Source organism: Triturus cristatus, chromosome 5_2 (genome assembly GCF_964204655.1).
Source record: "Triturus cristatus chromosome 5_2, aTriCri1.1, whole genome shotgun sequence".
Lineage (NCBI taxonomy): Eukaryota > Metazoa > Chordata > Amphibia > Caudata > Salamandridae > Triturus > Triturus cristatus.
The window spans coordinates 433,449,034-433,474,540 of NC_140588.1; the positions used below are offsets into that span (position 1 = coordinate 433,449,034).

General features: G+C 43.0%; 1 protein-coding gene across 2 annotated transcripts in view; it reads left to right on the top strand.

Annotated features, from left to right (window-relative positions):
- The window catches only part of LOC146823118 (maternal DNA replication licensing factor mcm6-like), a 474,334-nt gene that overhangs the window by 184,395 nt on the left and 264,432 nt on the right, over positions 1–25,507 (top strand). For both annotated transcript variants that reach the window (XM_085606624.1, XM_085606623.1), the window contains exon 8: positions 9,272–9,422. In XM_085606624.1, coding sequence (XP_085462750.1) covers positions 9,272–9,422 — 151 coding nt within the window. The remainder of the gene's footprint in view (positions 1–9,271; positions 9,423–25,507) is intronic.

Below are 25,507 nucleotides of genomic sequence, written 5' to 3' on the forward strand. Positions count from 1 at the left end.
ATTACTAAAAAGCCTAAACTGGCTTCCTATTCAGTTTCGAATAAAGATTAAAATTTGCTGTTCACCAAATTCTTAATGACTGTGAACCCAAGTATATGACCGATAGTCTTGTCCCCCATCATCCCAACAGATCGTTACGCTCTAGTGGAAAGGCTCTGCTTGTGGTACCCCGGGTCAACAAGCGTGAGGGAGGCAAATCTTTTGCCTATGTAGCCCCGCGCCTTTGGAACTCACTCCCCTTTGCGTTGGGTGTGCCCTGAATTGCCTAAATTAGAAATCAGAAAACTACTGAAAATTGAACTCTCTTAGCCTGGTTATCTTTCCTCCTCCTTGTTTTCATGTCTCAGTGCTAGCGTGGAGATACCCCTTTAGGGGTGAGTCCTGCGCTTTACAAATCCCTAATTCATTCATTAATGTATTACATAAAAGCACTTCTGCTTTCTGGCTTAAGCCTGCACTAAAAAAGAACAATTGGAGATTAAAACTGATGCAAAGACATTTGAGTAGAAACCACCTCTTGTAGCCTCTTTTACTAAAGCTTAGTGGCTTATGCTGAAGCTGTGATGAACAGTTCTCCGCAGGCCTTTATACAGTTACAGCAAGTTATACTGTAAAATCAGGGTGGACATGGATTTTCATCCATCACAGCAAACCCCTCAGGCAGGACGTTGTGCATTTCAGTGATGTTGGGTCATATCTGTTCTTGAATAGTATGCAAACGTTTGAAATGGTTGATCTTAGTTTATTTTGCAACTATGTGGTACTTGTAGTAGTAATCAACAAATGATGTACCAATTCTCACTCCAGTAAGATAAAGATAACATCCAAGTAATGCCTGAGACTGTTCACACTGGTCCTAAGCTCCACCAAATGAGTTTGATTTTGACATCCTCATCAGGTGGAGTCGTGTTAGTTAGCAAAACCACGCAGCTTCTAGGTAGGCACTTATACTCCTACAATATGTTTACTGCTCACCACAGCAGATCAATTGTATCCAATAACTGGTTAGGCTAGATCTGGCATGTCTTTAGTCCAGCAAAGGGCACTAGTAAGGGTCGACCAGCTACTCTCATCTTAGCACAGTTTGTGGCAGTCATTTAAGTCTTTGTAAAGATAGTTTGGCCCAGCTTGACGAGATAAAGTTCAAACCCTAAGGGTGGCATTTCTAAGCTTAAAGTGAATCAATATATTTCATAAGTACATCTAAAGCCACTTTCACCATATTGTGACCACACCAAACCAAGTATTGAATGCATAAGTGTACGCTCATGGCCCTCTAAACACTACAAGTTGTAATGTTAGGAAGTCCATGAGAGCGACTCCAATCCCTCAGAGTTCCAAAGCACCAATATCTGGTGTTCAATACTGAAACGAAAAAAAGGATCGAAGGGCAACGGTCGCTAAGGAAGGGTCAGCAAGGACAGGAATTCTTGACTTCTCGTAGCAATTGCTTTCTTGAAGCGCATTACAGTCTAGTTACACTTTAAAATAAACAAGTATTTCTCTTTTGACATGGACTGTGTACATATCCAATTACAATCAACTAGCTTTTGAGGCATTTATTGTTCCCCTTCTGTGTATTGTTAATTAGTATTTTTATTTTTTATTTTAAGGAAGTACCTTGTCTAAACTAGGCCTGGGCTAAAATTCCGTTCCGCTCGCGGAAATTGCAATAATTTGACATTTTCGCGTTCCGCGGAGAGCACGAAAATGTCAATTTCCGCAATCCGCATTTTACCGAAAATGTTTTGCTTGCTCGCGCTGTAAAATACATTCTCGCGTGCGCGCGATTGCCTTACCTGAATCCCTGCGTTCGCCGACAAGTTTTACCGATCCGGTCGCGTTCTCCGCGAGATGTTGGATTGTTGGTAGCCATTTGCGCTGTCTCGCGACAGTTCGCACCCGCAGTAATCACATTCGTCACACAAGCACGTCTTTCTTCTCGCGATCATGCACCGTGAGACAAGTGAAAACAAGTTGGCCGCGTCCGTGAGCAACCGCATGGGTAAGTTGGCGAGCCGCGACCACGCAGGAAATACCGCGAACGGGTGGGAAAAAAACTTCTGCATCTTCGCGATATTTCCGCGTGTTTGCGGAGATTTTTAACATTTTCGCGATAATTTACAAAAGTGACTTTTGCAAATTCCGCTCACCCCTAGTCTAAACACCTGGGGGCATATGTATGAAAGGAAAAATTAGTCGCAAACGCTGCGAAACGCAAAAAACACCGTTTGCGACTGATTTTTCGCAATTTCATATGTATGACACAGTTCCACACAGAAAACTAAGAAATCGCTAAATTAGCGATTTCTTAGGCTGCGAAACATTGAAACTGCGATTTTACTTGCGAATACTTAATTTGCGATTTCTTAGCTTAGCGAAAATCGCAAACAAGAAATCGCAAACTAAGAAATCGCTAGCGCATGTAAAAAAATCGCTAATTGCGATTTCACGAAATTCGCAATTTACGAAATCACAATTAACACCAATTGCTTGCAGGTGGTAAACTGGTGCGAGGTACATAAACCACCCCACAATGCAACAGACCCACCCACAATGGCAACAATGTTCGTGATAGCCTGGAGGCTGCGTATTCGGGCCCTTGCTCAGAGGAGAATGAGACAGGAACGCATATTCAGGCGGCGCATCACCCTGTTCCAGCACACTGAAGAGGACATCTATGACAAGTACAGACTGCACCCACAGACCATAATGGACCTGATTGAGGAGCTGAAACCCTACTTGGAGCACCCTACACGCAGGACACAAACAATTCCCACACATGTGAAGGTCCTGTGCTCCCTGCACCTCCTGGCGTCAGGGAGTTTTCAACGGGTAATAGCGGAGGTTGGTGGGGTGTCACAGAGTGCACTGTCGCGTTTCTTCCATGCCTTCCTAGATGCAATGCTGCAGAGGCTCTCACATCACATTTACTTCCCCACCACCCAACAGGCATTGCAGCAAACAAAACTGGACTTCTACCAGATTGCACGTTTCCCCCACGTCATTGGCTGCATTGACGGAACCCATGTGGCCATCACACCCCCAGCAGCAACTGAATATGTCTACAGGAATCGGAAATGCTACCATTCCCTCAATATACAGATTGTGTGCAACGCTAAGTATCTCATCACAGACATCGTACCCAAATACCCCGGCAGTACACATGACTTTCATCTTCAGACACAGTGGAATACACAGACGTCTGAGTGCTGGAGAGTTTGGGGAGGGGTACCTGCTAGGTAAATACATGGCACACATCAATACATCCACTACATCACTTGAGGGGGGGGGGGACATTGACTTACCTATTGTGTTTGTCCATGCAGGTGACAGTGCCTATGCAGTGCGCGACTTCATCCTGACCCCATATCTGGATCCTGCAAATGCTAGTGAGAGGAGCTACAACAGGGCACACAGATCTACACGCTGCGTCATTGAGCGAACCTTTGGAATCCTGAAGAGCCGCTTCAGGTGCCTGCATAAAAGTGGAGGCGCACTGCAATACAGCCCTGAGACCTTCTGTAAAATCGTGGCAAGCTGTGCAATGCTACATAACATGGCAATGAGGAAAGGCACCACAATTGATGTGACCGATACAGACACATCGGATGACTAGCGCCCTGTTCCCCCTGCCAGACCTGCAGCAGGAGTTGGGGCAGCTGCTGGACGCCAGAGACGGACAGAGATCACACAAAACTACTTCTAGGTGAGTAATGATGAAATGAGACAACAAATCTTGTTGATGTGTCAAGTGTTTAATCACACTTCACATGTAAGAAATAGTAGCTGTCCCCAGCACATGTTGTGCACACAGTGCAGGTAAGGCACAAGTAATTGTGCAAACAGCATTTTCAGGTTAATGCACCTGTGTTGCAGTGAGTGTCCCCGCAGATGTTCACCTCCTTCGGTGACGTCCAGGCTGAGTGCCCCCCCATGGTGTTCCCTTGGCCTGCACCCTGTCTGGCACTGCGGCGTCTTTCCCCTGGCAAGGTGGGAGTGAGGCTGCTGCAACTTGAGGTGTCCTCACTCTCGGCAGAGGCCATTAGTGCGCTGCCACCAGCACTGGCTGTCTGCAGCTGCTCCACAGCAGTGGTTACCTGCGCAAGCCCTCGGGCAATATCCTGGCAGCAATGTGCCATGTCGACCTGCATTGTTACGCTTCTGCGTGTGAGGGTGCTGGTGGTGGTGCAGATGCGGTTCACGGCCTTTGTGTAATTGTGTAGGCGTGCATTTGCACGTCGGCCAGCCCGATCATTGGCAGCTTGGGTGTGCCTCAAAGTGGCACAGAGCACATGGATTGCACCTGCCATGTTCTTCTGGTCCTTGTGTATGCGGCATAGCTGCCGATTAATTGACCGCAGTGCTTTGCAGGCGCTGTTCCTGCAACATGCTCTGTTCCAGGCCTGAGAACACGGACCCTTCTGCTTCAGTTGCAGTGCTGCTCCTGGGCCTTGATCTGGATGTCTCCTGTGGTCTTATACTTGGCGTTTGTGTGTCATGACTGGGCATATGTGACACACCCTGACTCCCCTCTCTCCTGTCGGTGTCATCCCCTGTGGCAGGTACTTCGTCCTCAAATGGAGGCAGTGGGGGCACATGTGCGCGCTTCCTACGCTGGATTGGCTGCTGCTCTGTATCATCGCTGGAGTCCGCAGGGTCTGCAGGCTCCTCTCCCTCTGCGCGGTCTTCTTGTGCCATGCCATGTGCTGTGGATGTAAAGGGGACTACATGAGTTTGTGTTATTGTCTGCATGTGGCAATCAATAAAGTTACTACTTTTTTTTGGCTAACCTCTGACACTGTATCATTCACTTATCCCCAACCCACATGTTGCATTTAATTTAGTTAGTGTCATGGACACACAGTCAGACACAGTACTACGAGTCCCATGATGCATTGCTGGGTGTGCTGTAAGACCTGGCCTGGTTTGACATTTTGGGAGTTTATTATGCGCATTTGGGGAAGTGTGCAAGGGATGGGGAGGAGTGCAGATTGATTTTGCATGCATCTTACCTTAACTGCTGGATGCAGGGTCGGAGCTGTCTGTCAGCCACACCACCAACGCTCTCAGGCAGGAGAGTAGACTCCACAAGCTCCTCATGGGGGGTTGGCTGCTCTGCAGTGGATGGTCCTCCTCCAGTCTGATTGGCGTCCTTCAGTCTGGCTGCCACCCTCTCCTTGGACCTCTGGCGCATGTCGTACCACCGCTTGCGCAGCTCTTCAATGGTACGTGTGGTGACTCCCACTGCATTCACCTTACTCTGTATCTCTAGCCAGATTTTCCTCTTCCTGGCCTCTGGGACACGCAGTGCCTTCTTGCCGAAGAGGAGCTCATGGCTGCAGACCATCTCCTCAATGAGGACCTCCTGCTCCTTTTCAGTAAACTTGTTTTCTCTTCCTTTTCTCTGCATCCTTGCCCTGCTGTTGTTTGGTGGAATCCATTGCTGGTTGCACTCTCCTAGGGTGCCTCCTCACACTCCCCAAGCAGCCTCTGGGTGTGGCTCAGGTGAGCAGGTGCAGGAAATCACTCCAGTTTCCTGTTTGTGATGTCATCAGGCTGCTCCTGGCTTGCAGATTCCCGTTTTTGCGATGTCTTAATTAGCGAATTTCGCTATTAAGAAATCGCAAAGCGGGTGTCTGAGAATTATTTGTGAGTTTTAAGGAATCGCAAATGATTAGCGATTAATTTTTTACATCCCGTTTAGCGAATCTGAATTTGCGAATCACAAAATATCGTTAATTAGGATTCGCTAAACGGGAGTTTGATACATATGCCCCCTGGTCTTAGGTTCCCAGGTTAAATGCTTCAACCAGAGTGAGCAACGAAAGTGAAAAATCCATTAGAATGAGTAGTCTACTTTCACATTCCCAGTAGCTGTAGACTAAAAATTTCATTTTTTGATACCGGTCTGCTGGCAGAAGGAGCACACGTCTTGGTGTTGTCAATAAGTTTCTTCCAAGGGTTTCTAAGCAGCACATCTTGTTCATGCTTGACATTGATTTATTAGCTAATTATTTTCTTATTTTTAACTTGACTTGAGCCTTGTTTGAGCAAGCAACATGATGGAAACCCATGCAACAGATGCCAGATTAGTTTAATTAGGTTGTCAAAATATCACTGAAGAAAAGCAACAGGGATGCTAAAGTTACAATTTATTTCCCTGTATGAATTTGGTTTGTTTGTTGGTTGACTGGTGTGTGAGCCCTGGTCAAGCAGAAACCACAATCCTAGTCAGGGTGAGGCACAAGCCAACCCTAAATTAACCTGTCCTCCACCCTCTGCTACCTTGCCACAGAACAGTGCAGTGTAACTTAGAGGCAAAATGTAAAATATTTGATCAGCACTTCAAACCGTAATAAAGTAAAAACACCACACAAAGGATACCACACCAAATACGAAAGAGCACAATTCAATAAATAAAATGAGAACAAAATAACAAAAATCCAATTAATAGAACCGGAGTTATGAATTTTTATAGATCTTAGTAACAATAGCACCAAAAACAAAGTGCCAACTAGAGATATCTGACTGTGTTGGACCGGGTCAAAGTCACACTTTCAGGCTGACTGCGATGGTGTACAGGTAGGGTACAGTCATCCGGTTAGGCCCACTGAAGTTTACCTTCTCAAATTCATGTCAAGTGTCCCGTTCACTGTGGAGGGTGCCTAGTGAAACTAGGAAAGCATTGCAGGAGCCTGTTGGCGTAGTGTGAAGAGCAGGCCAGGGATTGTGGATGGGCGTTGCTGGAACTTCTTGTTGGCAGTCCCCGCGAGCAGTGGATCCTGCTGTCCAAAGAAGTGGCTGCCGTAGCTTTGCCTTTGATTGCGGTGCAAACATCAAGGTCCTGGTGTGAACAGGCCAGTTAGCGTTCACGAAGAGCCCAGAAACTTAAATATGCAGATCAGAGCCACACCAAGGGTGCAGGACCTAAGGGGCACAACTTGGGTGCGGGAGGGGGTCATGAACTCACTTAAACTGGGTGCAAGGGCTGGGGCATGATGTTGGGGGATCCTTTTATGTCTCTGAGACTTACATCAGGAGACTTGCTGACTAGCTCTTGAAGTCTCTCTGGTGTCCTGGGTTTATGAGTGAAGTTACAGGGCCAGTTCTATTCCCACCCAGGCTAGAGAGGAGCAGGCAGTGGGCAGCACAGCAGGGCAGCAGAGTGGCAGTCCTTTCAACAGCACAGCAGTCCTTGTCAGAATATCCACAGACCCATAATCTTGCTCAAGAGTTGTTGTCAGAGGTGCAGTATTTATACTTGTTACTCATCCACTGGAAGTTGGGGGAAGCTTCAAGAAATACCCTTTGAAGTTCAGACATCCTGCCTTTTCTTGCCCTTATTCCAGACTAACTAAAGGGGCTATGCCCTTTGTGTAGACAGGACACAGCCTATTCAAGTGTAAGTGGGCTGTGCCCAGCTCCTCCTACCCTGCCAGTCATGGCCCCTCCAGGCATTCCTAAACTCTTTTGTGTGTGGCTGTCTAGGAGGAATGCACAAAGGCCAACTCTCAGCTACACCCTTTCTTCTGGCCCAGAGACAGGCTGCAGGCACCAAATGGCGAAGGCAGGAAAATGCAACTTTATAAAAGTGACATTTAAAAAAATCTGACTTCACCATAAGTTAGGATTTCTTATTAGAATTCCAAAGACACCAAACATGTAGGGATTTCCTGTTCACATTTGGAAATTGCAGCTTATTAAATGTAATGAGGTAACTCCAATGTTATCCTAAGGGAGAGGTGGGCCTTGAAACAGTGAAAAGCAAATGTAAGCGTTTCCAGGGCATGTAAAACTTAAAAGTACATGTCCATCTTTTCAAATACATTGCACCCTGCCCTCTGGGGTGTCCAGGGCCTACCCTACGTGTGGTGTTCATGTATAACAAAGGAAGGTTTAAGCCTGACAAAAGGTTTACTTTGACAGGTTGAAATAGCAGTTTAAAACAGCACATTCAGACTGCAATGGTAGGCCTGAGCCATGTTTAAAGGCTACTCAAGTGAGTAGCACAATCATTTATTTAGTAGCATTTAGTTTACAAGCCCTGGGTACATGTAGTACACTTTACTAGTGACTAGTGATTTAAAAGTAAATTAAATATGCCTATTGAGGATAATCCAGTCATGCTTTAAGGAGAGTGCGCAAGCACTTTAGCATGGTTAGCAGCGGTCAAGCGCATGGAGCCCTAAAGCCAGAAAAAACAAAATCAGTAAAAATAGGACTGAAGGAAAAAGGTTTGGAGGAGACCCTACAGAAGGACCAGGTCCAACATTCCTCTTAACAAAACGGTTTCTGCACATGACGAGGAGCAATATTCCCCTCCATTTCCTTGCCTTCAGATATGTCTATCATTTGAAAATGGAAGAGACAAAACCCATAGAGGCATTGGAAACAGTAAGACCCAGCAATTATGATAGATATTTAATAATGTGCTGACATTTATTTAGATAAACCTATCCCATTCCGGGGAAGCTACAGGAAAATACATTTGAGGTTTCTGGCGATTCCCTTCCCTTCCGTCTGAATGATCACCCCCACCTTCATTATATACTTCATTTCTACGCACATTGCAACCTTCGTTGTGCCAAACATGGATTTTCAATGACTTATCTGCTTGCAGAATGTAAGAATTGATACCTACTATTTCATATCCTAATTTACAAAGATCACTCAACAAATCACAACGTTGTACATAATTTCACAATGCGCATTGTGCACCCCTATGCAAGACATTTGTGGTTTGGTCCCTCTCTTCATATCTGTAACATCAGTTTCGTGATTTCATGCAAGTTTAAAAAAAAAATTACATACATTTTTTTTTTTTTTGTTAACTCAACCTTTGCCAGCAAGTATTTCTTTGAAATGACTTTTCATACGGTTGTCTGCTTCATACGTTGTTTTTGGTAGAAGAGCTTTAGTTATAAAGGAAGAAGGGAGTGTTCTGCCCCTCTTTACCATTCTGTAAAACATAATTCACTTTTATGCCTAAACTTTTTTCTGCAGGAGACAACCGGGCAGTCCATCTTATTTGCACTCCAACAGTCAAACCTTGTGTGATACCTTTGAGAGGGGAGTCTGGATTTGTAACCCAATTTAAGATGGTTGATCCTTTGATTCCATTCTTTCGTTTATAAAGACCCTCAATGTCAGCATAGGTAGCATTTGGATATTGAGTTGTGAAATAGATTTAATGCATTTAAATTTGATCCTTTGAGAAGTGATATCTGGCTTGTTAGTTTGACGGAACTAATTTGGTTTTCTGTTGTAGTTCGGAGGAAAGGATATGCATGACGAAGATCCAACTGCGGAGAGTATCAAGAACCAAATGACTGCTCAAGAATGGGAAAAAGTGTTTGATATGAGCCAAGACAAAAATCTGTACCATCATTTATGCACCAGCCTTTTTCCCACGATACATGGTCAGTAACATGCAGTTTCTAATCGTATAGGTGTTTGTAAGCAGTATTTTTTTGTTTAATCATTTCATGTACTGGAGATTTAGCGGTTATTTGTATTTGCTTTCAGCGCTAGTCCTTTGACTCCCAGCCACACATACCTGTTATTTACAATCAAAAAAGGACAAATATATTCTAATATGGTGGAGTAAGGGAGAGGAGAAAAGCCTAAATTCCAAACAACGCTTTCTGGTGTCTTTTCATTATTGGGCCTTTTTTCAATCGTTTCCATCTAAAAGGATGACTGCTGGATGATGTGTAATAACCAGAAGCCCCTTCCAATAAGGATACAGCACAAGTTTGAGAGACATTGGGACCGATTCACAAAAGTAAAATGAGATGAAAGTCTAACTCTACGACTTTAGGTATTCACAAAGAGCATTTACTACTCGTAAATTCCCTTTGTGAATACTGAAAGTAGTAAAAGTCGTCTAACTTGACTTTTGTGAATCGGTCCCAATGTTATTAACCAAGCACAAATTTACAGAGCTGTACTTGTATTTATTATTTTCCCCTCGGTTTTCTATTACCATATTAATATACTTCCCCTTGCTCAGTCGTGCTCTGTTTTGAGACCTTGCAGCTCCTCCATAAAGATGGCTGCTGCCCAACTTCAGATCCAGTCTTGTGAATTGCATTATCTGTTAAGTGTTTGAAACGAAATCCAATATGATGTGTCCTACCCCATGATAGTCAGACATCCTCATAACATCAATAGCTGTTGGCTTGCTGCACTATATATATAGTTTTAATCAATCTGTGTACTGTGCTCATATCCTCTGCGAGACAGTAGTGCATCTGGTGCTGTCTCAAAGACCATCCAAGGCCAGGTCACTTTCCATTTGAATAGGAGCAAAAGCAAACATTTGGCCTTGTTGTACCTCATCAGTGATGTTGTCAAGACAGAAGGACCAGACCGAGGATGTGTAATAGACCCCATCATTCCAGGGCTGGTAGAGTAACAGTAATACAAGGTACAGTGTTGTGGGAATAAGAATACGGATGTGATATTATTGAGTGGTCTTGTTTGAAATTAAGAAAGATGTACCTTATCCTATTAAGACGGATTATAGGGTATCGAGCTTTGAGGTTAACTTGAGGAAGACCACATATGCAGGAGAAGGGAGGTAAAAAGGGCATTGAAAGGGAAAAGGCGGATTGGGGACTAATCATGGATGAGTCATGGACCCACAGGGCTATAAAGTTACTCAAAAGAAACAGTGCTGATAGCATCACAATAGGATGAATGAAAATAGAATGCATGCCTTTACCATGCATGCCTTTTCCACTCAGCCTTCACCACACAGATGCCTCTGCCACACAGTTATTAATAAGGTAAGTGAAGCATATATAGGTCTGTTAATTTAATACATTTAATAATTTATTTTAACTTACTCCATACCACCCTTTACCACTACCCGCCCCAAACTCTAAAGGTACCCCTACAGCCCTTTACCTCTACCCACCTGCACCCTAAAATTACCTCTATCACCCCAAACCTTATAATAACCCTAACCACCCCTAAATCCCCAAAAATACACTTTCCACTACCTGCCCCCAAACCCTATATTTCCCGTACCACCCTTTACCACAACCCACCCCAAAACCCTATAATTACCGAAACCACCGCGATATCCCTAAAAATAGCCTTTCCACAAAAACAAACACTGAATTACCCTTACCACCTTTTACCACTACCCAACCCTAAATGTACTTTAACCACCCTTTACCACTACACAACCCATAAGCCTATGATTACTGACAACACCACTAAATCCCTAAAAATAACCTTTCCACAAAAAAAACCTGAATTACCCTTACCACCCTTTACCGCTACCTAACCCTAAATTACCCATATCACCCCTTTTCCACTACACAACCGTGAATTACTCTTACCACACTTTACCACTACACAACCCTCAAACCCTTTGTATTTTTTTAAAAGCTTTATTTAATGTGGGACACATAGCCAGCACAAGCCAGTTGCTGCGCCCTATTGTTGAAATCTTTATACAGCATGCACAAAACCTTGTGGCTACTACCTATTCTAATCTAAAGGACCTATCCTAACAGGAACCCATAAAGATTTCCTTCTGGAAAAGAGCAAGTAGAATTTGGAAGCAAATAAATTACAGAAATATTCAAGCGATTGGTTAGAACAGTCATAGAAACTAACAGTGAGTTCCATTCAGAATATAGTTCCTATTCTAATATAAAGGACATATCCTAGCAAGAAGCCATAATGAGTTCCTTCTGGAAAAGAACAAGTAGAATTTTTAAACAGTCCGATAACTAAAAAAAGGATCAAACTTTCCATAAAGGGTTAGTTGGACCCAGAGGTTTTGGGCTGGCTGCAACACATCGAATTCAGTCAGAGTCCAATGTTCCAAATAGGATGAGAACGATGCACTTGTCTGATAACCTGTGCTCTATTCGGATTTGTCGACCAGACCAATATGTTGAGTTATGATTTTGGCAACTGGAGATGTGAACTTTTAAACTTTAAATACTAAAAGTGACAATACAAAATGCAAAGAGCAATGAAAGTTATCCATTCACTTTTGACAGGGACTTGAGTGCAATTTCAGGTTGACTTAATGGATTGGAGTTACATTGTTTGAAGTTAACACCTTAAGGCCTATTCTACTTTTTGGGCGGCAAAGTCTTCCATTGATGCACGGTCCAAAGCTGAAAAACCAGAGGGTTCCTCGAAGTCTGATCCAAAGATGATGAGCTTCTGCTCAAGCCAAAAACTGTATGGAAGCTGGATCTTTGGCTGCCGAGTTCGCTTTGTCACAAACCTAGATAATGCTGATTTGTCCCGGACTGAGATTTTCAGTTTTGTTAGTCACTTTTTTGGTTCTCAAAATCCACCAAAGGGGAAAAGATGGAGTTTTTTACTAGGTAGGTCTCCATGAGGCCAGATACTTTTAGCGTAATGTCTCCCTGAACCAGTTTTGAGCTTTGCGAAAAGGAGCAAGTGGTATGAACTTGGTTTCCTTGCCCATAGAAGGTACATCTCTCTGAGGAAGCCTCCACACTTTCTTGATCCCCCATCGTAAGCAGATGGTGGAAAACTGAGTGATCCCTCCCCCTGCTCTGTTGTGCTTGTGCACGCTCACAGTTGCTAAGGGAGCCTCACACAAGCACTTTGAGGAGATCACGAGGAGCCGATATGCCGGCATGGGAGAACCGTAATGGTTTGGTTGGGTTGCCCATCTCTGGGGGTTGGTCAGAGCGATGCACAGAATATGTAAGGAGGAAGGAGCAGCATGCTGGCGAGTTCCCTAGAGCGACACTTCTTCTGTGTTTTTCTCCCTGAGGAGCTGGAGGGGGAAACATCTGGCAGGGCAGTGTGGCAGGGCTTGTTCTTGAGGGCACCTTCATTTTTCAGTTTTGTTTGACTCCTAATATATAGAGGAGAGTTGTAAGAGTGAGCCTCTTCCTTCCTCCTCCCAGCTTAATTTTTAAAGCATTTAAAGCTTTGAAGCATTTGTTCATCTCCTGACTCCCAAAGGCTTTGTGATCTGTGAAAAACCCCGAGGGGTTTCTGACTTTGATTGTGTTTGGCACAGTGCCACTATACCAACTGTGCCATTCATGCCTACAGTGCTGGATCTCAGGGAGCAGAGATAGTGTGCCTCTTCAACCCCTCTAACACCTAAGGCACAGTTGGGCACAGCAAGTGGAGCAATACTGAAGCAATAGCCAACTATGAGTACTAAAATCATGAAACACCTGTGGGTGGAGGCGGCATCGGTGGCTAGTAACTTAAAGGGAGGTACGTAGAGCTCTGATGTACTCTGTGGTGTGAAGTTTTTTTCCATGGATCAAATGGTGAAGCGCAAGATGCTGACTGTTCACTCTAGTGGGTCAAGGCACCCAACCATGGAGGGCTTCTGAAGAGCAGTAGGGGAAATCTCCCAGAGGAAACTGAGATAGCATAGATGATTATGATTGAATCAGAACCAGTAGTTGGCACCTGTTGTCCATAATTTGCCAGTGGAAGCTCCACTGCCTGACTTGTTTAACTCTAATGTAACCCCTGATTCACGGTCCCACTCATTGCCAGAATATCCAGCTTCCATCTCGGCAGGCCTACTCATAAATGACCAAAAACTCCTGAGATAATGGAAGCCTCAGGATCTCCACTTTGATCAAATTAGGGTGTGTCCTGGTATCTACTCTAACAGCACAGAAGCGGTTTGAAATGAATCTATTTAATCACTTCAATGACGCGAATCAAAAAATAGATACCTCTATTTACCAGAGCAACACTAGTAATATCAGTTCAAAAACAGAAGCAGCTAGTCAATATGGTTCCAGCAAAGAGAACACTAGCAACTCTTGGCCGATACAGCGGGACAAAGACTTGCCAAGCCAAAATTGCTTGTCCGTTGCAGCAGAAGAGCATAATAGCCCCGCGGCACTGGCCATAAAGAAACAAATAGCTAAAGGCAGACTGGCGGGGCCCCTGGCCCCAACGGCATTCCACCAATGCTGTTTAAACAAGACCCAGAATTCTGGAGTAACGCACTGGTACCAGTTTTCAGATATACTTCAAGAACTTCTACACTTCCAGAATCATGGAGAGGCTCAATTATCATCCCAATATATAAACAAGGCGAGAGGTCCACCCCAAATAATTACTGGCTGATAGCCCTTATAGACACTTAGGCTAAATATTATGCAGAAATCATCTTGAAAGAAATAGCCAATTGGGCCTTAGGAAACAAAATCATTCCCATAACACAAACCGCATTCTGCCAAGGTACAACAACGAACATCATGGACTTGACCATGCTTATGGATGCTGCGAAAGAGGAAAAATACCCTCTGTACCTCTGCCTCAAAGATTACACAGCAGCGTTCGACCACGTTGATTGCACTAAGCTCTGGCATAAGCTGCCCAGGTGGGGATACCAACTTCTCTTTTAGATCAACTTAGGCATTTGTACACCAACACGTGGATCTGAATAAAACTAGGCGGCGGGACACAACTCTCAAATAGAATTCCCACAACCAAGGGACTAAAACAAGGATTCATCCTATCCCCACTGTTTAACCTTTTCCTAGCAGACTTACTGGGGGAACTGGACAGTTCATCACATGCCTCAAAGGTAGGAGGCATGACACTCACAACATTATTTGCTGATGATCTAGTCCTGATCACTCGGACCCCCATTGGTCTTCAACATCTCTTGGACACGACCTGCAACTTTTCTCAACGGAACGCCTTAAAAATTTACTTTAAAAAAACCAAAATCATGATGGTAAACTTAACAAGAAAAGTCCGAGCTGGTATCTTGACGGGAAACGCCTACAGCAAGAAACAAGCTACAAGTACCTGGGGATGCTTTTAGATCAAAACAATTCCTTCAAGCCGCAGTAAGAATCCTTGCGAAGGAAGGGTGCCATGACCTACCTGGCACTTAAACCCTTGAAGTTGTTGCCGGACCTGTCACTAGACCCTTTCTTAAAAGTCCTGCGGGCCAAATTGCAGCCTACGATCACCTACGGGAGTGAGGCAATGAGAGGAAGAGATGCAGCAATTTTAAACAGCATAATAACAACCTCTTACCGAGCGATATTTCAGCTCCCTAAATATGTTTCTCTGGCCCAAATATGGTTGGAATTTGGGCTACAAAATCAGGTGAAAGAGAATGGGAGCCTATGCAAAATGCTGGCATAAAATCAGAGCTGCCAAAATTGGATCCCTAAATAACCATCTCTGGGTAGAACTAACACGTACAGGATAATCACCGGCTAACAAATCTCTTGTATTCCATCAAAGCTCTAGGCCTGACAGACCTTTGGAATACCCCAACGGCTCACTGCGTGTTAAAAAAACTAGTTGCAAAGTCAACAAGACTTCTATCTACAGTAGAGGATAAGGAAGCACTGTCGAAGCGAGCACATGGCTGGGTTGTGCTCAACAATTACGAAGCCTGCAAACCCCAACCTTACCATAACGCAGGAATAAAGATAACAACTAAAGAATTGTTTTTTAAACTTCACTTGGGAGTTGGTTCAATTAACCCATTATTACCACCTTGGGAAAGTAGAGGAGGAGACCAGCTATGCAGGCTGTGCTCATTGAGTAGAGAACCTCATCCACATCATTTGTATCTGCGACAAATTAAGACATAAGGAAAACTTTATTAAAACCATTCTTTAAACAGCATGGCATCAGGTTCTGCAGGCAGGCGGTAATCCAGTGCATCAATCCAACTTTAGCACAGTTGAATTGCCGCCTCATAAAATTCCTTGATCTCACTGATCGGAGACTGAAAAACACATCTTTGATGGCAACAAACTAGCTCCACAATCGGAGCTACAAGGGTATCCCACGGAGAAAAACATTAACCCACAGAATGAAAACTTGGACAAAGGACTTGAAGGACTGATTGCTCAATAATGCAAACCATATGAGACATACTTTTTACCTGACTAAAACATTAATTGTGTGTTACACAGTTTTATATAAACTACAATGTGAATCATTTTAAAACTGGTTAATCCTTTTGTTACAGGGAATTATTTTAAAACTGGTTAACTCTTTTGTAATAGTGGATTTTGATTTTAATGACCATTTAATGTATGCAACGGTTTTAATTAATCGTGCATAATTAAAAAAATTACCTTACCTATCATCATCCTTTGATCTGACAGGCACAGTGGATTTGGTTTGTGTCAAAATAAAAATGCTTTTATCTGAGAGCCTTAAACTGCTAACTGATCCCCTGGATGCGATTGACTCTGCCTTTGGGAAGTTGGCCAATAATTCCATTAATCCTGTGAGCTTGGTAGTAGACTATAATACTGACCATAACACTGAGTGCACTGAGCACATTATTGTTTCTAGTGCTCTGGGGATCCAGACTATCTGAGATATTCATTGGCAGGGATCCAGGGATGTACCCAGCGGAGTATCACCCGGTTCTAATTCATTGTTCATCTCGACCATCTCTACTATCTGAAGTGCAGAGAGCCCCTCATCAAGACTTCCTATAGCCTGAGGCACCTTATTTATTGAATGGCTCTCATGGGATCTGGGCTGGTTACAACATTGTACCTTCCCCTGAATGCACTTATGTAATTGTACTGGAGTTCGTACCCCCCCCCCCCCCCCACCTCTACACCAGAAGTTGAGAAGGACGTAAGAATAGGTTGTCCATTTGTTAAACTTAAATGCAAGATGTTAAGAGGTGGGATACGGCCAAAAGAAAGGCTAAGGTAATTGTGTAGTGATCAGTTTCAGGAACCCAGTAATTGTCAAAAGTTTGTTTTTGAATTATCGTTTTTCATTGCCTGGGAGCATTCATGCTCATAACCTCCGCTATTTTAACAAATCCCAAGACCTGTCCTCCACACTAGGAACTTTATCTCAGCACATAGGGCCAGTCATTGTGATGTTCCAACTGTGAATATTTTTTCCTCTCTAGCTGGTATTACAGATATTGATTGACATAACGAACTGTAAAATTGGTCACATCATAACATACGAGGTACCAGGGGGTGGAGGGAGCCCATCTGAAGGTTCCATATTCATTGTTATTACAAGAGAGGGAAGAACATCTGCCGGGTCTAGATCAAAGCTATGTAATTACAGACTGGTTACATTTCATCTTGGGTTATGCGTGTGTGCTCTCATGAAACATGGATGCTAGAAAATCTGACAATTGATGATTTTGAATCTTTCTGCTCCCCAGCTTTAAAGGTGCCAGCAGGCAGAGTGAAAGGAGGGGGTAGGCAGTGCTTATTTCAGTGACATTAACCAGTGCAAAATGTAAAGTCATTAAGAACATTCCATGCGTGTGTTCTAGTAATTGTGAATTTTTTATTTCTCAATTATTTCATCATATTTGACACCAGACACACAGGAGTTGTGGTCCAACTTGATGATTCTTTAAGTTTGTGGAAGATCTTGGCTTTCAAATGTGTAATATATTGTTGGGGAACTTCAACATCACGCCATTTAAATTCTTGGATCAAAGGTTAAGTGGCTGGACAAATGTGATTCAGAAAGATTTTACATTTTAGCCATGCCCCTGACGGGGATGCACTCAACTAGGTACTTAACAAAATACAAACAAAAAAATACATTTTTGGCAATGGCGCTGGAATTTGATTCTTAAACTACCCAAATAATACCCACATATAAAGACACGGTACTGCTAACACATTTTTATTTTTTTATATATAGATGTTTGATACTTGTGCTTGTAGAATTAAAACTAATTTCGCATTGTTCAATTGACCAAAATCCACTGCGCTTAGTTATGGGTCTTGATCTTATTACGACACACAACCCCACTTCGAATAGATCCATCATGTTTTCGACCAATAAAGTTATATCTGTTGATGCAGTCTTTAAAATGGATCAAGACTCCGACATAGACCTGGTGAGAAACGTATTCATATTTACAGGGTAAAATGCTCTGCAGTGGTCTTATATGTATCAGGTGTTTGGGATCAGATCTTTTTCTTCAGAGAATTGAAGATAGTTTACTATGTAAGCTGTTGGCAGTACCAAGGTCCACAGCGAACATAGTCTGCCACTCTGAAGTAGGCCTAAACTATGAAGAGGATTTTATTGGGCTAGCCCCTATTTTATTGTGGCATAAAATCTGGCGTCAGTCAGTCAGTATTGTCAAAAGCCCTTTTGATTGCCGGGCCTTAAAGTGTTTGGATTCCATTGTTTTCATATCTGAAACATATCTTCTCTGACTTGGTTGTCCCCCCGTATTATAACCCCAGGGTCTTGGGATTAGTCTTTAAAGATGCTATAAAAACACAGTTAACATATAAGGCTAGGATAAGTAATTTAAAGGCAGAATCTTTGAGGGCAGTGGTTACGCTTTCAATCCTATGCCATTCTGCAGGGCGCAAATTGTATCCGACTTTTATCCAAGAGTTTCAATACAGATTTTTTTTTAACGTGTTTTAGACTTTGAACTTTGAGTGGGACCCTCTGCCTGACTCGTGGTGCTCCTTGAATCCTCAGCTCCACTCCCTTGTGTTTCACTACCTGTGTCTTTGTAGCTGGCGAAGATAAGTATGATGCATGTTGCTGCAGTCAATCATAATGCATATGCATGAGGTGGTGGGACTGGTTAGGTGAGTGGTGGGGCTCCACTTCCAGGTTACTCCCAGTAGTTTCAGTATTGGAGCATTAAACTTGCCACCAAGGTGGATTTCTGGGGGCTGGCTCCACTTGACCAGGTCTGAACTGCTGCGTCCTGCACTGGGCAAACTTGGATTTTAGTACTTTGAACTAATTCAGCTGAAAGTCTTCACCACGAGCGAGCAGTGTGACAGGACAGATTGAGCTCTCTGCATCAGTAAGGGATGATGGCAATCTTGTGTGCTGTCAGGTCCTGTCTCCAATTGTGATATATTTAGCAAATATGTTCTCTCAAGTTGAAGAAAACAATACAATGAGGACAAACAATCGGTGATTTAAATACTTATTCATTTAATTGACGTGCAATCCAGATTAAACATATTCTATTACTAAATCCCATCCATGTAGTATATAGTGGTGCCAGCTGCTTCAAGTTTCCAAAATACTTAATTTAACCCAATGTTTTTGCAATTATTTTCTCCTATTGGTTCTAAGGGCCCAAATTACACTGAAACATCTTGATCTGGTAATATTTATTTGGATGCATTTTCTGTCAAAGCTCTTTAGATCCCGTTTATCCACATAACGTTTAGTTTGACGATGCTTGAAGCATACTGTGATATCCCATGCTTTTGATTCTGTACTTCAGAGATCTGATATTTACCGTTCACAAAATATTTCCGACTTTTCAACAGTCATGACCTATCTTAAAATGATTACCTTGAAAGTCTCTGAAAATTCATTATTATGCCAAAACCTAGAAGTCCTGTGCTCACAGGAGTTCGTAACTAATTGGCTTCGTTTGAAATGCCTCTATTTCAGAACTATTTGCTACTTTTTCTGTGCTATAAATGAGGTTAAAACCCTTGGCATCTAAGGCGTCCTCAAGGTAGATGTTGCTTGATAATACCTCTGTTAGGTGACGTCAATCACACTCTGAAGCTCAAATATTCTGCAGTAACAGAAGGCCTGGCCCCTAGCTTGTTTCATTCTATGTAACGTTATATTCCAATACTAGGTGCATACGTCGTCAAAGTAATGAGGAGGCTGAAAATTGTTAAGAAAAATTTACCACATAAAATAGAAATGTGTTAAACGTTAACATAGACATGCATAATAAAGTAGACCTTAGGAAATGGGCTTTTATTGAACGTGAAAAAATGGAAATGCTGCTTAAATTTGCAGAAAGCTTTCATTATTTTGGTTCTTCAATTGCTAGTGGCCACGCTATTCTTATTCTTCTCTATCCCTTTAAGCAAAATAAATGCATTTCATAAATAGTAATTTAACTTTATAACTGAATCATAGAGCCTGACCTTTGTGAAATGTGCGGTTTCATGCAAAAAGTATTTTTCTTCTTCTTACACCATATGACTTCATTGCATTTAGATTGTTTTCATTGACACATTCATAATGAACAAAAATGCTTAACGCAGCTTACATTTCATGATCTAACCAAAGGCACACCATATAGCTGATAGAGTATGCTTGCAAAAGTTTTTGATGTGAACCTTTGTAGATGTAACTTTTTGTAATACGTTGTAGCCACCTCTGAATAACTTCATGTCCACATGGATGTTTGCCATGGGAATCCAGGATGAAGATGACAAACCATCAAAAGATCTTCCTCCATTGGATGCTGATGACATATTTACCTGCTTTTGCAACATGTTTAGTGGCATTTTTTTATATACATGTTCCTATCTAGAAAGTCAAGGCATTCTATGCACTCCAACCTGCAAGTCCCCTTACACCGCCTTATGCTAGCTCAAATTACCATCCGCTATTGCTGACTGTGATTTTCTTTGACTTCTCCTTACGCAGATTGAGGACATTTTCTCTTTATGCTGATCATACCTACTGCTGTGATTTCTCACACTCTCGCCCATTTAGACATTTGCTACTGCAGCTGTCCGAAGTACTCTGCTGAGTCTTCAGAACTACCCTGTTGAAAATGGCCCTATCTAGGGTGCTTTCCCTCAACATTTTGCTGTTCTCCTTCCCAGATTTCCACTGCTCTGGATGCTAGCCTTAGGACTCTGAGCATGATGGACACTGCTGTGCAGTGCCAAAGGGCTGTGCTGGTCATATACACACTGGTGTTTAGTTAATATACGATTGTCTTTTTCGAGTTGGCTGGAAGTCCCTTGTCAAGCGGTAAGACCTATACCCGGGGCATGTCTCTTGAATGTGCCTCCGTGGGTCTGCCACACTGGTTGTGCCATTCATGGAGGTAGCTTATCTATTGTGCCATAGGTTTTCCCTGGTAAGGCCTGTGTACACTGGTTACTATTACTCCGCCTGGCTTTTAAAAAGTGAAGTGCCAAGGTTCTGCATGTCTCATAGTATATCTCAGTTCTCCTTGGTAACAGGGTGCAGCGTTAAGAAGTTGTTAGGTGTGTGCATGAGTGTTACATGCAAGGTTAGTGAAGGGCACCGGGTGGTGTGTTCAATACAATAGGTCCGGTTTTGCGCATTGGCTTAGCATGAGCGGGTGTAAGGAAAGGCCATCAAGCAGCATTTCCTACAGGCACAATAGTAGCAATTGTCATGCCTGTCACTCCCTGTGCGGCAGCGCGAATAGAAGCGAGCTATGTAAACCTTGCTTCCAGTGCCAGAACGCTTCACTTTCTAATGATTTCTTTGGAAGAGTGCGCTGATGTACTTCCGGTTTACTTTTGCGGGCTACGAGAGCTCCTCTGTCTTTTCTTTTCCGCAAGAACCTCCATGACTTAAGCGGCTGCAGCAGTGGGGAACTCTCGCAACTCCAGTCTGGCGGCAACCTCCATTTGGGCTTAATCGACTGCAGAAGCGGTGATTTTCAGTCTTTTCCCTTCGATCCTGGGCTGCCGCGGTGAAATAAGCTAACCTTCGATCCTGGGCTGCGACGGTGATTTTGTAGCACTTATGTAATCTTCCATGAACAAATAAATAAGGGGAGAAACAAATGAAAGACCCTTTAATTTCTTATTGTTTGTCGGGCTCAAAGTGTAATATGTATAACGAGGCAAAAAATACATATCTGCAGAGCAACCTTGAACTGCAGAAAAGCCTCCTTTTGTTGAATTCTGTTCTTTACAGCTGCAAAGAAAGTTATATGCTGATATTTAGTTGCAAAGCTGCTTATTTTTGAAGAAACTCTCCAACATTCATCAAGATTAATTCAGAAGACGTCAAGACATTCTCCAACCTGTTGAGCAAGAAATAGGTAAAAGGGTCATTTCAAGGTAGTTGGTAAACATACATTCTTCTTCTTTTCTGCCTTCTCTATTGCTTGTCAAATACTTAGGATGATCTGTTCCTTTCTTTGAGTATCCCTGAAACCCCTGAGTTTGTGCCAGTTTGAGAATGCTTGTCAACTCTTCCCTTTTGGCTTCTTCCCCTAGCTTACCACAGGCACTTTGACGTAGTTGGGTGCGGTGAGTAACTGGTGAGGAGTAAGGACTAACATCTGATAGCGCTCCTGTGGAATTGTAAGTAACTCTGACAGCAATATAGTGTTTGGTATCGATGAGTTCATAATTTTGAATCCTGATAGAAGTTCATAAGCCAGGGACTCCAGGGAGACTGCAGCCCTCTGACGGGCCTTTCTGGGATGGTTATGCGGGGGTACAATTGACACCTGCATTCCAAGGGGAAGGGTCTTTGCCCCACTAAAGATTGTGATCAAACCTCCCGGGGTAGGATGGCAGGCAGGGCAAAATTTAGTGAGGGCCTGTGCATTTCAAAGGTGGCCTTTTGAACTGTTTGTATCTTCAAAGGCCATTATGGGTATAACTATTGGGACTCTGGCCTCAGCAGTTAGAGATGCTTTTGGATTTGGAACCATACTACGCTGGTTTAATGCTGGGACATCGACATGAGGAATCATTAGGGCAGGAGGGACTGCAACTGGACTATCTGCAGACTTGTGGTGGCTTAGAGGTTGTCGCACTCCAAGAAGGGACAATCACTTGGTAGATTTTACCTGGACATTGCTGGCCTGCAGCTAAGTACCGACTGTCGTGGCCTGAGTCCTGAAGTACTCTCCAAGGGGTTGTGAGCTGGTCTCCTGTCCACAAAATACCAGGGACACAAAGGATCTCACTGTTTCCACAAGATTGTAAGGACCGCACTAGGTGTGGCAGAGACAGGTGGATATGATTGTGGTTGGGACAAGGACCGTCCTGACATACACCATCATCACGATGTACAGAGGAGTGTATGAGTAAAGATCAGCAGCCACCTGCGGTGCCGGACGTGATGAGTTTGAGGAGTGTGGGGGAAGCCTTCAGAGTCCGAGGGATCCATGCTTGCAACCAGGGGACCTGTGCTTGCTTGTGCTGCAGAGTGTGTAGTGTTCAAGGAGTGCTGTGGGAACCTGAGACTGAGCTAAGACTGTTTTAAGCCTCCAGATCAGGAGGACAAAAGTGCCTGACATCACAGCTTTTTGAAAACAAATTTTTAGTTTTATTTAGCGCTAGCCAGACCCAAAGTTATTTGACCACTTTACAACATTGAATCAGAATGCCACCATATACAAGAAGTGACAATAATAGCACATATTGATTTGTGATGAGTACAGTTCAAATATAGAGTAACAAACACATTGAATTCATGACGAATCCAGTTCGGGGCGTGGGGGAACAAAGGATTGAGACAAGGGGTAGGTGAAGTATAGGTCCTCTCAATAAGGTGATTGTGTGCCGCCCTGGGCGAGGATTATTGTATTAATAAGGAGCCCCTTCATCTCGTTACTTGCATATAACAAATCTAAAGAAACTTTGGATGGAATATTGACCACCTGAACAAATCTATTTCCTGCGCCCTGATGAAGGAACTGCTGGACTTGAGGTCCATTTCCGAAACGCGCGTCGGCGCTTTGTTTTGTTGTATACTGGATATAGAAGGTCCCATTTGCTATTTGTAGCCTCTTATGTGTTATTAGAGTTCAATTGTGACCTTTGTCATTATTGCTCATCTGATGTGTTTTTTGCTTTTTTGTCTTCCCTATGTATGTGTTGTTGGTATGTGTGCCACCTGTATATGTACGTTGAATTTGTTTTTTTTTTTGTGCTGTACATACACTTTTGATTTTGAAGGGGTTGCCCAGATTATCTCTACATGCAAAGAGACTTAGAATTGTTGAAATGTAATATATATTTATAGTTTTTCTATATATTTTTCTCTTAAAAATAAATCAATATGAAAATATTTTCTGTGGGACAATGATGTTTTTAAATATTTGTGGACATATTGCCTATTAAGAATTACCTTGGGGGAGTTTCTGTTTTTTGCTCTTAGTTTTTCCCCCTGCCCCCTCCCCCATTTAATCCATAGCCAGAGGCCCTCTTATGTTTAGTCTTTCCAGGTATGCGGGTTTACCAGTATGCAGGGCTTTGTGTGTGAAACAGGCTGTTCTGAAGCTGGCGCGCATTTCTTTTGGGATCCATTTTAGCTCTCTGAGAGCAGGAGATATGTGCTCCTATTTTTTTTATTCCAGTGACTATCCTGGCTGCTGCATTTAGAGTTGTTCTGAGGGGAGCTAAGTGGGATTTAGCTGTTCCTGTGACGGTTGCGTTCCCGTAATCCAATCTGGACAGAACCAGAGATTGAGACGCTTGTTTGAGGTTCTTGGGAGGGATGAGTGGTTTTATTTTATTGAGCAGTTTTAGGTTAATAAAAGCGCTGTTAGCGGTGTTCTTGATGTGTTTGACCATGTCTAAGTTTGGGTCCAGAGTGATTCCCAGTGATTTTACAGAGTCTGCCGGGGTGAGACTGCAATTGAGTTTAATAATAATAAACTTTATTGCTTGGTTAAAAAAAAAAAAACCTTTGCAATCCACTACATTATGAAATGACATATGTCCAAGTAGATAAATAGCACGTTTTGTGAAAAAGAAAGATTTGATTAAATACGTTAAGTTACATTATTACCATAAGACTGTATAGGTTCTAAAAATGGGATTCAGTTCAATCAGTAAAGTGCATTGAGTAACATAGAAAAAATACAGCCTACAGGTTTGGAGTCCATTCAATATTACTAAGACAAATATACATTTCTATAAAGTTGATTTAAAAAAAGTCTTGGTATGGGCTGATTTCAGGTTCATTTAACCTCACCACTCAGGGGCAGCATCCCAACTAGGTCTCTGATCAAGTATACAGTTTTTTGTCACTTTCGTTATTCTTTTGCCGGCCTGATCCATGAACCTTACTAAGGCATAATTTAGCTCAGGATTGTGTGAGTTGAAACTTGCTAAAACTGCGGCTCTGCAGGATCTAATTTACATTTTGTTCCAAATTTTCCTTAGGAGGGACCTTCTTTCCTGCATCAGGCTTGTACATAGACAAAGAATATGGATTATGTCTATTGAGTTTAATGGTTTTTAACCATTCTGTGACTTGGGGGTGGGTGGTGGGGGGGGTCTTATCTTTGTTGGCAATGATGAGGATCATTGTCTTGTCTTGGTCGAGTTTCAGGTGGTTGAGGGATAACCAGTGTTGGATTTCTTTTAGGGTGATGTTTAGTCTCTGTATGTCATCAATGGAGGAAGTTTCTAAGTAGATCTGGGTATCGTCCGCATATAGGTGGAAAGGGATGTTAGCTTTTTTGAGTATCTTGGCGAGGGGCTCAATGTAGAATAGTGATGAGGAGAGAACTGAACTTTGCGGAACACCCCTGTTTACGGGGCATAGTTCTCAAGTGCAGTTTTTAATTTGTATTCTTTGGATGGGGTTCTACAGGAAGGAGGAAAACCACTGTAGGACAACCTCATCTGCTCCGACCCTTTCTCGCAGTACGTTGATGAGCAGTTTGTGGTCAACCGTGTCGAAGGCTGCCGATAAGTCCAGGAGAATGAGTAGACAGCATTGATCAGGGTCTAGTGATTTATGAACATCATCAGACCTTCAAGATCGCTCTCTCAGTACTGCAACCTTT